The following is a 16,954-nucleotide window of genomic DNA, read 5'->3' as shown; positions in this document are numbered from 1 at the left end:
TTCTTAATTATTTTGATTTGCACGTTTGGGTAGCTGATAGTGAACAGGATGATTATCACCTGCAGGATTACATCAATGATTTGAGTGGAAGGAAATGTGGCAAATGGTATCCAAGCTGGGTTACACACTTGTGGAAAGCCAACAAAGCATGGGAATGTACAATAAACTAGGACAATATTGAGCAAGAGTGAGGACATAAGACCTTAGAGTGCTTGGCCGCAGGTCACAGAACGTGGTAGAACATGTAAATAAAGTGGTAAAGAAGACAAATTGGATTATTTTCCTCATCAGTTGAACTATTGATTACAAGAGTAGGAATGTATTGTTGGAACCATATAAATGCACTGGTTAGGCCACAGGTATGTCCTCATTTTTCAAGCATCTCGGATATCCTGGTTTTTCAAGGACCACAACATCCGCCCCACAGTGGTCGAGAATGCCCTCGACCGTGTCTCCTCCATTTCCCGCAACTCATTCCTCACACCCACTCCCCGCAATAACTCCTAAAACAGAATCCCCCTCATCCTCACGTACCACCCCACCAACCTCTGGATCCAACGTATCATCCTCCGACACTTCCGTCATCTGCAATCTGACCCCACCACCAAAGACATTTTAACCTCCCCACCGTTATCTGCTTTCTGGAGGGACCACTCTCTCCATGACTCCCTTGTCCGCTCCACACTCCCCTCCAGTTCCACCACACCCGGCACTTTTCCCTGCAATCGCAGGAAGTGCTACATCTGCCCCTACATCTCCCCGTCACCCCCATCCCGGGTCCCAAGAAGACTTTCTACATCAAGCAGATGTTCACCCGCGTATCTGCTAATGTGGTATACTGCATCCGCTGTTCCCATTGTGGCCTTCTGTACACGGGGAAACCAAGCGGAGGCTTGGGGACCACTTTGCAGAAGACCTGCGCTCAAATTGCACTCAACAACTGCACCTCCCTGTCGCAAACCATTTCAACTCCCCTTCCCACTCCTCAGACGACATGTCCATCCTGGGCCTCCTGCAGTGCCACAACACTGCTACCCACAGGTTGCAGGAACAGCAACTTGTATTCGGCTTATGAACCTTGCAGCCCAACGGTATCAATGTGGACTTCACAAGCTTCAAAATCTCCCATCCCCCTACCGCATCCCCAGAACCAGCCCAGCTCGTCCCCGCCTCCCTAACCTGTCCTTCCTCCCACCTATTTCGTCTTCCCACCTCAAGCCCCACCCCCATCTCCTACCAACTATCTTCATCCCGCCCCCTCGACCTGTTCGTCCTCCCCGGACTAACCTATCTCCTCCCTACCTCCCCACCTACACTCACCTTTGCTGGCTCCATCTCCGCCTCTTTGACCTGTCTGTCTCCTCTCCACCTATCTTCTCCTTAATCTATCTTCTATCCACCTCCCCCTCTCTCCCTATTTATTTCAGAAACCCCTTCCCTCCCCTGTTTCTGAAGAAGGGTCCAGGCCCAAAACCTCAGCCTTCCTGCTCCTCTGATGCTGCTTAGCCTGCTGTGTTCATCCAGTTCTACACCTTGTTATTTCAGAATTGTTTATAGTTCTGCTCACGGGAAGAATGCAATTTCTGTAGACAATGTTGAGGGGATTTACAGGAATATTGCCAAAGCTTAAATTGCAGCTGTGTGGAACAATTGTATAACAAAGGGTGTTTAAATTAAAACAGAGTAAGCAACTTAATTGGTGTGTAAACATCATGAGGAACTAGAAATAGTGGATAAGGAAGACCTGCTTCCACTAGCAGAGGGATCAATTACAAAGGGAACATCCATTTAAGGTGGAGCTGGAGGAGCACAGGAGGTCAGGAAACATCAGAGGAACAGGAAAGTTGATGTTTCGTGTTGGGGCCCTTCATCAGAACAAACTTTCCTGCTCCTCTGATGCTGCCTGACCTGCTGTGTTCCTCCAGCTCCACACTGTATTGACTCTGACTCCAGCATCTGCAGTTATTACTATCTGTGATGCATTGAAGGCGATTATTAAGCAGAAAGATTAGAGGGGAGATGAAGAAAACCTGTCTTCACTCAGAGGATAATGGGTTTCTGGAATTCACCACCATTTTGGTGATTGAGGCAGAAGGCACAACTGATTTAAAAGGAAATTAGATCTGTAGCTGAATACTGTAACCTACAAGGTACAGACCAAGTGATGGAAAATAGGATTAGAATAAGTGACTAGTTTGTTCAGTCAGCTCAGACATGATAGACTGTGCTATGTTTTTCAAAGGTTCTAAAATCCAGATTCCCTGTTGGAAGCAGAAAAACATGTTACCAATATAATGTACTTTTTCTAAAACAAAAGGTATGAAGAAGCCATTTCATAGAAAGAACAGAAGATTTGCACAAAACAAATTGGTTGAAAACAATGTGAATCTGGTGAGTCTCAGTCTGACTTTCTTCTAAAACTCTTCATACTTTGACACTCTTGCTGCTAGAAATCTGGTATAACTCATCAATTCAACAATAAAATCAATGTTAAAGTATGATTTGCATATAGCTTGTCATTTCTGTGCAATGTTAAATTGACTATCTTATTGCTGAAGTGTAAGTAATGACCCAGATTTTGTGACAAGCATCACAGGAATTGTGATGGCAGTTCTATATTCCCAAATTTGCCATGAGACTTCAATGGATTTTTGCACTGGAATTTGCTATGATTAGAAATATACTTTGAAATAGCACTCTGTTCAACAGTTCTGAGACTTGTGTAAGATCTCCAAACTAGATCTCCCTTAAATAGAATCGAAAATGCTTACAGAAATAGAGGGTGGAATTTTCCCAACTTAATCCTTAGCCAAGTGGAAGATTTATTTGCAGGGCTGGAACCCAAATAGTTAAGCCAAAAGTTGTTCAAGCTTTCAGATTGAGCCACACCATTGTTTGGGAAACTGGAAGCAGGTGTAAATCAGCGAAGAGTGTGGGAGAGCAGGAGGCAGAACTGACATGCTGGATCTGTCAAAGGAACAAATACTAATTACAACTCACAACAGCAATTGGATTTCAGAGGCTACGCAGCCACAAACTTGGAGAGGAGGCTGGTCTGTCAGTGATATCTGGTGATCCTGTATGGAATCCATATAGTTTTAATCAGTTCACAAAGTGAGGAAGAGAAGTACTATAAAAATTTGGACATAGCTCCTTTGTTTCACTGATCAAAGTCTTTCTTGCTTGTCAACTTCTCTGAAGTAGCTCATCCTACTGATTATTCACATCAGTAATCCTGATAAGATGCTAGCAGATTAGGTAACAGATCCACTGGTGACTGTATCCAGAATTAAGGGTTAAAGAAGAACATCAGGAACTACTTGATGACATAGTGGCTCAGAAGTTAGCATTGCTGCCTCACAGCGCCAGGGACCTAGTTTTGACTCCAGCCTTGGGTAACTATCTGTTTGGAGTTTGCTCGTTCTTCCTATATCTGTGTTGGTTTCCTACAGGGGCTCTGTTTCCTCTCACAATCCAAAGAATGTGCAGATTATATGGATTGGCCATTTTAAATTGCTCCATAGTGTCCAGGTATGTGCAGGGTAGGTGGACTAGCTGTGGTAAATAGAATTACAGGGATATGGTGAGGGCTTGGGTGGGACACTGTTTGGTTGGTCAATGCAAACATGATGGGCTGATTGGCCACTTTCTGAATTTTAGGGATTCTATTCTCAATTATTGTAATCACTTACCAGACAGCTGTACGGGGGGTTCCATTTCCAACATAGTGACTGGGCACCGTGAAAGCCTCGAACAAAACCACTAATCATAAATGTAACATCTTTACAATAAAACAGCTGTGGTGATGTCAAAGCCAGGAAATGAGTAGCTGGTAAATATTTCTAGTTAATGGGTCTTGGAAAGAAAGACTTGGCAGCATACCTTAGCTCTGTGGAATGTACATTCTTTTCTATATGAAAAGTCTTGGATGTTTCTCAAGGCCTGGACTGAGTATGTCCTCTTCAGATAAGAGACTTGATAGTGTTGCTCTGGATTAAATAGCTTGGGAAAAACTCTTCATTTTGATGAAGAGCCATGAACAAGAAGACACAGATTTAGGTACAGCAGCGCTTGTTTTAACCAGCATTTTATGGACCTGCACTCTCAATAAACCAATAAAAATTATTTACCTCGAATACCAAAAGTTTGCTGTATTATTGCGATCTCCACAATGTCCAAGTAATCATTTAAGGGTGCAAGTGATAAGACTCTCTGCCATTAAGTTTATTTAAGGAAAAGTTGCATTGTTATTTAAGTGATTTATAAATTAAGTATAACAGTGATGTGTAAACCCCTGCATAATGTTTCCATTACTTAGCGTGCATTTTTATGTCAAAGTTTGACCAACTGATATGCTCCTGGTCCCATGGGTGCCAGTCAATAAAAAGATGGCTTTGTAATTGGCAAAAGAACTAGGGGTGACATGAGGAAAATTTTTCTAGGCAGAGTGATTAGGGCCTGTATTGCATTTCCTGAGAATGTGGTGGAGACCAAATCATTTTCACAGGAGATTTTGATAATGAAGAGAAAAAAATGCTGGGCTACAGAAGAAAGTTTGCAGAATGAGATCAAGTAAGTAGGTCATGGAGAGATTTGACACGGGCACAACAGATCTGTGGTGTTCAGTCAGTATTTTTAGAACCATTGCACAACATTGGACAGAAATTAGAGAAATCTGTTACTGACATGCAAACCTGGTGACTCAGGCCTTCATGCTAATGTTCACATTCATAAAAGTGGTGGCCACCTGCATGAAGCATTCAGATGCAATAGAAAACAGTGCATACTGACTCTCAGCAATGGCCTGCATACTCATGCTGTCTTCTTAAACAGGAAAACCTGCCTTGACTATTCAGCATTTCACTTGAGTGCAGCAAAACACTCTCAGATTTTGGCTACTAAAGATGTTTTTGGTGATGTATGAGATGGTAAATAGAAAAAGGATGTATAGAATGCACAAAGAACTTTCATTCTCATCTCCTTACCACCTCATGTTATCAACCCCCTCTGAAACCCTGGTCAGGAGGCTATCCCAATTGGCAAAATTTTCCCCTTCATTGATGCATTTAGGACAGTCTTTGGCTGAACCCCAGTGGCCGAAAATAAACTCAGAAGATGTTGGCCAAGATTCTTTGAGCAGTCAGTGTGGGATACAAGCAACCTGCTTCTACCTCTATTGAACTATAGGGCTTGGATCATCCACAAATACTAGAAAAGGAGACAAATAATTTGTGGGAGAACATTACTTTGGTTTCTAACATTATATTAAAATGGCACGTTTCTGTTTTAATGATTTACAGTCATAAACTTTAATTCAAAACTCTTGTCCTCCCCAATTTTCCTGCCGCCCACCAAGTGACCGTATGCCTTTTGAAGACTGCTACAACAAGGGTCAAACAAAGGCTATGGGTATATGGTAAGATGAATGAAATATTCTAAGTAGGACTTCTTCATATTAGAAATTGGGATACCACCATGAATTCAGAATTGATGTTTTCAGTGCCTTCACTATTTCTCCTTAATTGAAGCATGCCTGAATCTATCCATCCTGAGCATCATAGGCAGCATAGTTTGAGACTGCAGGCTCCTGTCCTCCCATTGTTCATCTTCCTCCTGCAACTCTAGTCCTTACTGCAATGCAATATTGTACAAAACACTTCAGACTATCATCACTTAGGTAATTCTTGCCAGTTCATACTGAACAATGCCTTCAGATTTGACCTAGTGTCTGAATTATATCTTCATCATTCTGATGACTTGTACAGCACAAAACCATGTGGTCAGGTGGCCTCAGTTGTATTTCCTAGGCATCAATAGCAGGGTTCCTCTGAGGTGTCAACCACCAGTTGCCCTTTGTGTCAATATATACGGGTGACTTCAACATTGCAGAAATAAGACTTTGGGCACAGTCTTACCAAATCATGAATGAATTGGCAATGGCAGGAAATCTGGGAGATTGCTTGAGTAATCTTGCTGTCTGGAGCAACTGGCTGCATTTTCCAACAGAGTTCTGGGTGCCAAGACAAAATTATTGCTAGGCAGTGGAGCGATGACAGTTAATAGGGAATATTGCTTGTTATCACCCTCATTGACTGCAAGTGTCACTTCATTAATGTGCAACTTTTGATCATACCACCTGCCACGAAGAGTTTGAACTTTCTGACATGAAACTTGGAGGGCATTCTTGACGTCAGGCAACAATATTTCAGGCTATCCTCCAAGACAACGGCTGCACGCAAGCTACGAGTGCTGACATCCAAAACATGCCAGACATGGCATACTTCTGATCCACATACCACTACTCTTTGCATCGTAATGCTGTAAATTGGAGTGTATCAACAACTATCATTATCATGCAAGGACACTTTGCACTTTGACTAGGCACCCAGGTCATAGACTAGACAAGGCTGAATTTTAGGGGTGTTTGCTTGCTTTCTTAGCTTTCAATCACATTGAGCCAACTACATTCTTACAGCGTCTCAGCCTTACCTTGATTGTTTGTGTTTTGCTCCCTCTGCCTGAGTTTAAAAGCTCTTGGTAGTGTTATATTGTTTACAATTCAGCACTCAAAGGGAGGCCATGGTCGTTAGCAGTCAACAGTTATGAAAGTGAACGTATTGCTATCGGGCACTTTGCAACTTCAGTCTCACACCTGCACCATGTGCCAGCTATGTAGATGTCAAACACACTGCATGAACTGCAAGCAAACAGCCGTGACTTAAAGTTCTTCAGGGAATATTCCTCACTGCTATCCACCCAGGGACGCACTTGCTGGTCAGGGGCTTTTGTACAGTAAGTTACTGGCAGCCTCCAATATCAGTCCAGGGGATTTGACACAGTCAGATGTCCAATTGAAGTGCTCATGTGAGAGGGTCCATACCTTTGCCAATCAGGCAATGGGTGATGGTCAGCCCTGTGAATCCAGTGAAGCTAGTCCAGGGTGTGATGGGACTTCTCTTCTGTACTGTATGATTCTATGATTCTACAGCCAGGGAGTTGTACAGAATTCAGCCAATCATCCACTCAAGCATTGTTTGGAACTGCTTAGCTAAATCGCAAAAGGGCGTAGACCGTGTTCAGTCTGGGTGTTGCAGCCACCCAATGTCTGGTGAAGGATAGAGTAATTGGGTGGCTAGTTTTGCAGCAGAATGCTCAGGAGCTTAATGGTATGGAGTGGAGGCAGAAAACTGTGATGCAGAGGGGATTACAATAGTGAAGGGAGTTCAATTCGGTATGGAGGGAGATGGTTGTGATTTTTAGTATTCCACATGACCCTGGCCATTACCGTTTTGTCCAACTCCTTGACTCAAGTAGTCCTGACTTTTTCATGCACACTTACAGCTAAACCCTACACTCCACTAATGCCTATAATGCATCAATAATGTCTGGTGCATCTGGAAAAATGGAGCCTAGTTGCCAGTCATAGACATCTATAATTCAGCCATTGCATGCTTATGGTATAGCAACTGCTGACTTCTCACCTTGGTCTGTGGAATTTTACGTAAAGATAAGGATAGTTGATTTCAGTTTCTTCAAGATTGCATTTGCAGCTACACAGAGAGTCATATAAATATACATTAGTTAGAAATCAACATACGTATTTACAAGTGAGAACTTATCTACAAGTTCAACAAGGAACAAATTATCTACATGGAAATATCACCTCTGCGGCCAACGTCCCCTCAGAAGATTGTCTTCTTTTTCTCCATTCCACTGCATCTCAGCGCATGTTCCTGGGTCTACATCTCCAGTGGAGATGCCTTAGCCGTGGAGAGTCCAGAGAGAAGGCTTCATGGAGCCTGTATGTGGTCCCTTCCCCAGCTGGTGATGAAGTGCAAGTCCACCTATATAACCATCAGACTGGATAATGAGACACAAGGTCAAAGAATACAAAACGCTTTACATGCTTTTGATTTGGCAATTCATTACCATGTTTTAAAGAGTGGCTCTCCCCTGTGAAATTGCAGGACTGTATGATTTTATAAGAACCAATGTTGTCCAGTGTCACATGCCTTTATTACAGAGTGAGTCTTTAATAGGTGAGGTTTAAAGTTAAAATGCAATGAGAATGATAAAACATTTTGTCAAGCAGTAAACTTGCACAAGCTCCAGACATTATTTTATCCCTTTGAGGAAACCTGGAGATTCTCATCAAGAGGTCCAAGAAATGTTATTGACCTCTGCAGATAATAGTCTGGCTGATGAGTAGAGGAAATTGCATAAACACTTTGCTCATCCCTCCTCACAAAAATTGAATGGTGGTAGTGCAAAGGGCAAGTGTCCTAGATTATGTTCAGGAGAAAATTCTTCAGTGGAATGTGTCTAGCTCATGAGAAAGGAAATATTGCTAGATCTATTAAGAATGAGGTGGGCCAAGGAGATCAAATGTCAGAGAGCAACATTTTAAGCGGTAGGGATCATTTTATCGTAAGGTTATAATGGAGATGGAAAAGAACAATTAAGTGAGGGAGAGCTGATTTCAGGGGGCAAGAATGGAGTTAGGCCAGGTTGATTACAGCCAGTCGTTGCCAGGAGCAGTTATAACTGAACACTGATCTACCTTCAAAGAGAAGAGGGCACAGTCAAGATCTATACCCTCAAGGGGAAGATACAGTAACAAATTTGGAAATGCCTAGATGATACACGAGTTAGAAGTTTAAGGTGACAAGTATGCTTGTGACCGGTGTCAGGTAGTAAAAACTATTAAGAACAAAATGGAACAGAGGGATAGCTGAAGGGAGATGGGGAAGTGACTGATAATTGGCATAAAGAAAATTGTCAAAGTCTTCAATAGGCACGAGCGAGTTTTGAGAAGATTTATGGCTCAGGTTGAGGTTGAGGTTCTGGATGTGAGTTTGCTCGCTGAGCTGGAACGTTTGTTTTCAGACGTTTCATCACCATTCTAGGTAACATCATCAGTGAGCCTCCGGTGAAGCGCTGGTGTTATGTCCCGCTTTTTATTTATCTGTTTAGGTTTCCTTGTGTTGGTGATGTCATTTTCTGCATTGGTGATGTCATTTCCTGTTCTTTTTCTCAGAGGGTGGTAGATGGGCTCCAAATCAATGTGTTTGTTGATGGAGTTCCGGTTGGAATGCCATGCTTCTGGGGATTCTTGTGCGTGTCTCTGTTTGGCTTGTCCTAGGATGGACGTGTTGTCCCAATCAAAGTGGTGTCCTTCCTCATCTGTATGTAAGGATACGAGTGATAGTGGGTCATGTCTTTTTGTGGCTATGAGGACAAGCCAAACAGAGACACGCACGAGAATCCCTAGAAGCATGGCATTCCAACCGGAACTCCATCAACAAACACATTGATTTGGAGCCCATCTACCACCCTCTGAGAAAAAGAACAGGAAATGACATCACCAACCCAAGGAAACCTAAACAGATAAATAGAAAGTGGGACGTAACACCAGTGCTTCACTGGAGGCTCACTGATGACGTTACCTAGAATGGTGACGAAACGTCTGAAAACGAACCTTCCAGCTCAGTGAGCAAACTCACATCCAGATCTTCAATAGGCGCATAAGTAGTCAAAAGATAGAAATAGAAGAATTCGGACTGCTGGGGGATTTCCATGTGGAAGCAGGAGGCATGGCTGAAACATCAAATGAATATTTTGCAATTGCAGTTATCAATAAAATAGATACTACCACACCATGGTGACAAAAGGAAAGGAGGAATTTGATAAACTACTTAAAATTGACAATGCATAGGATTGAATGCGATGTATCTGAGGATACTACGGCAACTTGTGGAGGCACTGGCTGGAGAATTGCAAACATTGCACCCTTGAACAGAAAAGTGTGCAAGGATAAGCTCAGTAACTATAGACCAGTTAGTTATCTTTGGTGGAAAACTTCCAGAAGCCATAATTTGGGATAGGAATTAATAATCATGTGGAGAAGTGTGGGTTAATTAAAGAGAGTATGGATTTCTTAAGAAGTCATATTTAACTTCCTGAAAGAAGAGCAGAGAGTTTAATGAGTGTAATAGTGTTGTAATGTTCATGGACTACAAAAGCTGTCTGATATAGTACCCCAGAAGAGAAGTGTGAGCAGTTATAGAACTTGTGAAATAAAAGGGATAGTAACAATGTAGATTTAAAAAATGATTGCTCTGAAAAAGACTAATGGTCAATGGATGTTTTTCCAAATGGGACCAAGGTTTATATTGGAATTTCCCACAGATTGGAATTGGGATCCTTGCTCTTCCTGAAATGTAAATTATCTAGACCTTGTTGATCACAGGGGATTGTTTCAGAGGTTGTAGATAGTACAAAACATTGAAGCATTGCAAACTGTGAGAAGATACTTAAAAAGGACATTGGCAGTTTGGAATGGACTGATAAGTGGCAAATCATTTTCAATATGGACGAGTGTGAAGTGACTCACTTTGGTAGAAAGTACATGGAGTGACACGTAAAATAATGGACACTATTTTAACGATTTATGCACGTACGCAGGTTTCTCTACTCCTGCATAATTTAAAGGTAATAGAATAGGTGGAGAGAGCAATTAATTAAGCATACAGCATCTTAGGCTTCATCAATAAGGGGGAATGCAAGACCAAAAGATTATGCTGAACTTGTAGAAAATACAAGTTAGACCTCAGTTAGAGTATTGTGTACAGTTCTAGACACTACACTTCAAAACAAATGTGTACGGATTAGAGAGAATGTGATCTATGAGAATGGCTCCAGGAATGAGAATCTTCAGTTATAAAGATAGATTGGTCAAGTTGGGATTGTTTTCCTTGGAGAGAATATTTGATAGAAGTTTTCTAAATCAGTGGCTGTCAGGACAGTAGATGAGAGAAACTCATCCTAGATAATTTTATGGTTGGGAGCAGAGTTCACAAATTTACAGTGATTTGGGAAAGAAGCAATTGAAATTTGAGGGAAAAAAATCACAGCAAATGGTTAAGGTCTGAAAAACACTGCTTGGAACTGTAGTGGAGACAGATTGAATCAAGGCATTCAAGAAAGTATTCAGATGATTATTTTAAATAGAAATCATGCGCAGGGTTATAGGAAGAAAAAGAAAAAAATGGCATCAATCCGTGCTCATTTGAAGAGTCAGTGCAGATACGTCGGGTAAGTAGCCACCTGCAGCTACATAACAATTCTGTGATTTTTGTGACTGCAAATATCAGCAACTCCTGTTCGGATGTCTGAGACACCTGAATCTCAGTGGTGCTCAATTATACTCCCTGGTAGGAGTATCAGTTCATGTGACATGTTATAAAGTGGTAGTTGGTTCAGGAAGAACTGTTATTGTTTTCTGCTGCTTGTTTTGGTCCTCATTAGAGATCCAAGTTACAGCTGTATCACTAAGCGCACAGATGAATGTTAACAGCTGGAAAGTGCACATTAAAGGCAGAAACTCCAAGGTAGCAAAGGATAAACTACTCAGGTATTAGAAATCAGTTCCAGAACATTGAAAGCATATTTGTGGAACAAGTCCTTTAAACCATAATTAATTTAGGTAAAGAAACACTATCATATTTAAATCATTCTATTTTATCAGTGGTCAGAAGGTTAGCTGCCTCTAGCTTTGCTTTACCTGTTGAGTTCCTGCAATGTGATGTGGTAACACTGTGGTGAAGTCACCAGTCTCGTATACCAGAGGTCCACACTGATGCTCAGGAACAAAAGTTAAAATCACTTAGTGTTGAATTAATCTCCATTATGGAGATTATGAAATCATTGTCAATTGTTGCAAAGAGAAAATATCTGGTTCATTAATGCACTTCGGGGATAGAAATTCACCATCTTTATCTGTTGTTGCCTACATGTGAGTGTAGATCTAGAGCAATAGGCTTGACTCTTAACTGCCCTCTAAATTGCCTTATCAAAAATTCAGTTCCAGGGCAATTTGGGGTGGGCAAATGCTGACTATGCCAGCAACACCCAAATTGTGAAAGAAAAAGCCCAGGAAAAACATGCATTTAGAATTAGTTAGAATTAAAATGATACATAATGAAATTTGACATATTTAAATCTCAGACCTGTTCCATAGGGCTTTTCATTTGTTGACAGATGTGTTAAAATTAATTATGGAAGTCAACTGGTGGTGCCAGCTTCCTAATTTTCCTAATTTTTTTGCAGTGTTTTTCAACTTGCCGCCAATAGAAGAATTCATCTGTTCTGGCAGTTAAAATTCCTTACTTAGACTATGCAAGTTATTTTTGGCTTTTGCGAAATTATTTCCCTGTTTGTCCACATGTTATCCACTTGTTCCGGTTTACCATTTCTCTGCTTTTTGGTTAAGTATCTTTCACCTTGAACTTGGTCACTGCAGGCATTTTCCATTTCTAGTTGATTTCCTATGGTTTACTGATTTTTTTTTCGACTTTTGATTTACCAAAAAGCTTTCTTCTTTTTAGATACCCATTTCTGCTTTCAAACTAATCCTCTGAATATGTCTTGACGTAGCTAACTAAAAGGCAGGGAATAATTAGACAATTTTCCCTTTCAGGGTTGGTCTCTGTATGCATCTTTTGACTCTGGGCTCAATCATTTCCCATTGTACTAACATTTGTTGAAGATATGTTCATACTTTTCTGTTGTGCAACACAAGCAACAAATTTCATATTTAGCATATTCCAGCTGGATAATACACCAGACCCTGTCAATCTTGGCCACACAATGAATTCTTACTTTCTACACAGAACTAATAGAACTAATAATGCTATAGCCCCGTTCCAGGCACACCATCCCATCTCCCACGAGTTCACCACTTTTAAGGATAAAGATTTGTGCTGTGTATCTCAATTTTTTTCCCTCCAATTGCAATAGTGTACTGATTTTTATTGCTTCTCTTTCTACTTTTTTTCCTGGCCATAGTTCAATTGCTAGAAGAAATCATGTCAAAGTGCGTTACAAAATCATTCCAGCATCTAAGGATCCATTAAAATGTTGCTGCCTCCTAACATATGCCATTTTTGGTGTGATCAAGAACTGATAGCACCAATGTGTACAGAAGGTGGCATTGGCACTCTTTGTGATCATTTGACCTCCCTAGGCACAAATTCATTTGGTGCATGCTTTTTTCTGGCAGGTATCCTGGCAACTGAAATTCAGGTCCACCCAAAAATTAGACCCGTGTTCTGTTTTTCAGATTGGTAGCATTACATTATTCAATTTATGGATGCATCGTTGTTGATACTAATGCCATTCATTGGTTTGCAGAGTAATATGGTATTTAAACCGCACATTCTATAATATAAGCTTTATTTACAAATATAATAAAACATAAGACTTTCACATATAATATAGTAATTTGATTGTTTTTCCCTTTTATTATGAAAGAATAAGATCAAAGGCTACAAGAAGTTAAAAAGGGAGATCAACCAGTCTACATCAAGAAGGCCCAAGAGGTAGGTAAAAGGCTGTTAGGTAGGGAGTTTGGGAATTTTCACCTAATGACATTGAAGGAACTGCAGCATGCTGTCAAATCAGATGGCATGTGGTTTGGAGGGGAAAGTGCAGGTGATGCTGCTCCCCTGTATTTGCTGCTTCTGTCCTTCAAGGCGCTCAAGATTTTGGATTTGGAAGGTGTTGTTGAAGGAGCTGCAGTGAGTTGCTGCAGTACATCGTGCAGATTGCATGGACTACTGCCATTGTGTATTGGTGATGAAGATGATGAATGTTGAATTGGTGGATGGGGTGCCAATGAAATGGGTTGCTTTGCTTTCAATGATGTCAAACTTATTGTTTTTTGGAGTTGGACTCATCCAGGCCAGTGGAGAGTATTCCATTACTCCTGACTTCTGCCTTGTAGATGGTAGACAGTCATTGGGAAACAGGAGGCTAGTTATTTACTGCAGAATTCGCAGCACTGACCTGTTCTTGGAGCTATAGTATTATGTTAAGCATTTGCAGCATGAATAGACAATTTGGTTCCTCATGCCTGCCCCAATATTCAACAAAGTCATGGCTGATCTGCCCCAGGCCTCACTTTCTTTGCATTAGTACAGTGTTGTGGTAGATTATTTTATGAAATAATCTCAGTAGCCTCAAGGTACATGTGAACAACTATTCATTGAGTTAGTGTTGAGAGAGTCTACCTCAGAGAGAATGCTGAAGTAACACTCTTAGTTCAACAAAGATTCACCAAATCTTTATATTTTGTAAATCGCATTGATAATACATTGCTTGAATTCTGAAATAGTCTGTTTTAGACAAAACCCTTGATTTTCACACATTCCAAAAGTGGCAGGGCACAGTTTACCCCTGATCTCACCACTCCCTAACTTACCAACAGCTATCGCTTCATTCCCATCTTTGATCAAGCCCCAACGCTTTGATGTTCTAGGCGTGGTATAGGCTCATCCTCATATTCCATTAAGGCCTCAGAGTTAATACTGGTCAGCCATGTTGCGTTTTCAGAGACTTTGTCTGTTGCATCAGCAGCCAAGCATGTTTATGCAGTTTAAGTAATATTTCTTTTAACCTGACTATTTTCTTGAAATGAATCTCAAACGATTTATATGATCATTGCTTGTGAAGTTAACCAAAACACTCCACCTCATTTTAATTAAAAAAAGGACTGTGCATGCAGAAAATCTGAAACCAAGAGTTTTCTTTCTCCCTTTGATGCTGCCAGACCTGCTGAGGTTCTCTAGCAATTTCTGTTTATACCTCATCGCAATCCTGGCTGAAACTTCTTGAGGATTTAAAGGTTAACTCATCATACCCAAATTTCCCCCTAATAGCAGCAGAGCTGTCAACCCCCTGATATTTTATAAATCTGTCAATCTTTAAATACCTTCAGTGATTTATTCTCCACAGATCTCTAGGGATGAGAATTCTAGACATTCGCGATCTTCTGGGAGAAGAAATTCCTTCATTACACAGTTTTAAATGCGTCTCCCCTTATTCTATATTTGTCCTGTAGATCAAAATTACCATACTAGTGAAAACATCTTCTCAACGTCTATCCTGGCAAGTCCCTCAGAATCTTGTATGTTTCAATAATATGGGTGGTCCATGATAACTCCCATAATAATGATAGTGGGAAATTAGGTCTTAGTAATTTGAGTTTCAGAGATGGTTAGATTCTCTCATTGGAAATGGTCACTGCCTGACCCTATAGTGGTGCAAGTGTCACTTTTATTTTTTTTATATAATTGAAAGCTGATGACCCAGAATTTAAATTTTGTTCAAAAGTGTGCAAGTGAGAGCATAAAGTGGTCTGCATGGGCGTAATGTTCTTCCTTTAAGACGAGGCCTTGAAGCGGGCATGGAAGTCTGCGGACGCTTGCAGGGTGGAGAACCATGTTTTTCCATATGATCTGATTCTCTGGGCTCATAACGTATCGATGCATGCTTACAATGCCAAATTTTATGGGTGGGCAGGCCAGATGTCAGGCCTTTATCAGCTCCAACTTTCAGGCACCATATATAAAAGAAACCAAAACAGCACTGCAAGTCAAAAGCACCATTCAGTTTCTATTGGATGTCAGACACCCTCCCAAAAGACAGCTCCACACTTTATTGCCACTTCTGTAGATATTGTCATGCAGACCATCTGGGAAATGTGGGATGTATTAATTCTAAGGGATGGCAACAAAATGCTCTCTCAAATAACGAAGATGGCTATGTAGGTTAGGGTCTAAGGAAGAATCAGATACTGGGTCTGGTCTGCAAGAAGATGCATGATCTTCTGTACATCAGCAGGCTATGTGCCATTGTTTACTTAATGATTTATGTATCTTTGAACATGGGTTAACAATATAAATACACCACTGCGTAGGATTGTTACAACAAGATTAGATGTGAGACATCTTCATCAAATGCCTCATGTTTGTTTAATGTCTATCACTCCTTTTCTACCAATGTTGCACTACTTGCACCACAGTGCTACTGCCTGGCTCTCATTTGCCAAAACATAACCACGTATAACAGTCATTATCTAATGTATCACTGTCTTTTCATCACAGCTAACAGAAACCCCACATATCTGATGGTCTTTGTTGAAAAACTTGCATGAGACAAAGTAACAAGCACAAAAGAAGTTTTTGGGATGAAAATCTTACAGGACTATGAGCCACACACAACATATGAAGCTTTATTCAGTTTCATTTAGCCCTTTGATGCTGTATTACCTTTCACTGAAAAAAACCTTTAACTTCTAACTTTCCCCATACCATATTTTGCTTATAAGTAACAGACAGGGACAATCACAGCTCTCGACATCTGTGATCTGTCTGTATTTATCACTGCAGGCAAAATGCTCATTTATCTATACTAATGTTTCTTAATTCTTTATCTGTTCTGCAGGAGCCAAATATGCGTAAGCATGATGGTACAGACAGAGTGGTAGTGCCTAACATAAGGCTTCTCATTCCCTTAGGAGCAGACTGTTGAGCTGGCAGATGAGCAACAAAAAACTGCATCTATGAATATCTATAGTCATCTAGTGAAAAAAAACCTCGACGCAGTTACTCCCACCTGCACATGAAACAGCAATGTCTCCAAACCAAGCATATGGGCATTGGCTTGCACCAATAACAAATCTTTGTTTTTGTCTGCAGTCTCTGGATCCTAATTGCAAGCAAGGATAAAGAAAACAAGAAGGGCTCCAACCCTTAATCCATCTCTAACACTGCTTTACAGGCCTTGCTAAGAAGGAACAGCCACGACCTCAGACAAAACACCATCAAATCATCCCTCCTCAACCTCCATTACGGCAAGAGATATTGGTGGGTTGTGTATCTGTATGGACCTGATGTCACATTCTGACAGCATAATACTGACACGGCATGCAGCTTCAGGAGGAAGAAACATCTGAATTCTCTGACATTCAGAAGACTTTTGGAGAACAGGCTCTTGGAGAGTGCAGTACAGATGATGAGTCACTGTACTGAGTCACTCAGCCATTTAATGAACTGATAGGATGCAGATGCAAGCAGCAGATGTGTCAGTGATTAGATGCAGCCTGGATCGAGGG

General features: G+C 41.0%; 1 protein-coding gene across 1 annotated transcript in view; it reads left to right on the top strand.

Moving 5' to 3' along the window:
• LOC125460703 (zinc finger CW-type PWWP domain protein 2-like) overlaps positions 1 to 16,954 on the top strand; it is a 114,440-nt gene that overhangs the window by 70,346 nt on the left and 27,140 nt on the right. The window contains exons 6-7 of the mRNA XM_059641080.1: positions 2,318 to 2,391; positions 13,312 to 13,379. Coding sequence (XP_059497063.1) covers positions 2,318 to 2,391; positions 13,312 to 13,379 — 142 coding nt within the window. The remainder of the gene's footprint in view (positions 1 to 2,317; positions 2,392 to 13,311; positions 13,380 to 16,954) is intronic.

The sequence above is a fragment of the Stegostoma tigrinum genome, chromosome 2 (assembly GCF_030684315.1).
Source record: "Stegostoma tigrinum isolate sSteTig4 chromosome 2, sSteTig4.hap1, whole genome shotgun sequence".
NCBI classification, from domain to species: Eukaryota; Metazoa; Chordata; class Chondrichthyes; order Orectolobiformes; family Stegostomatidae; genus Stegostoma; species Stegostoma tigrinum.
The sequence above is the reverse complement of the archived record's forward strand: the minus strand, read 5'-3'. Positions and strand labels throughout refer to the sequence as shown.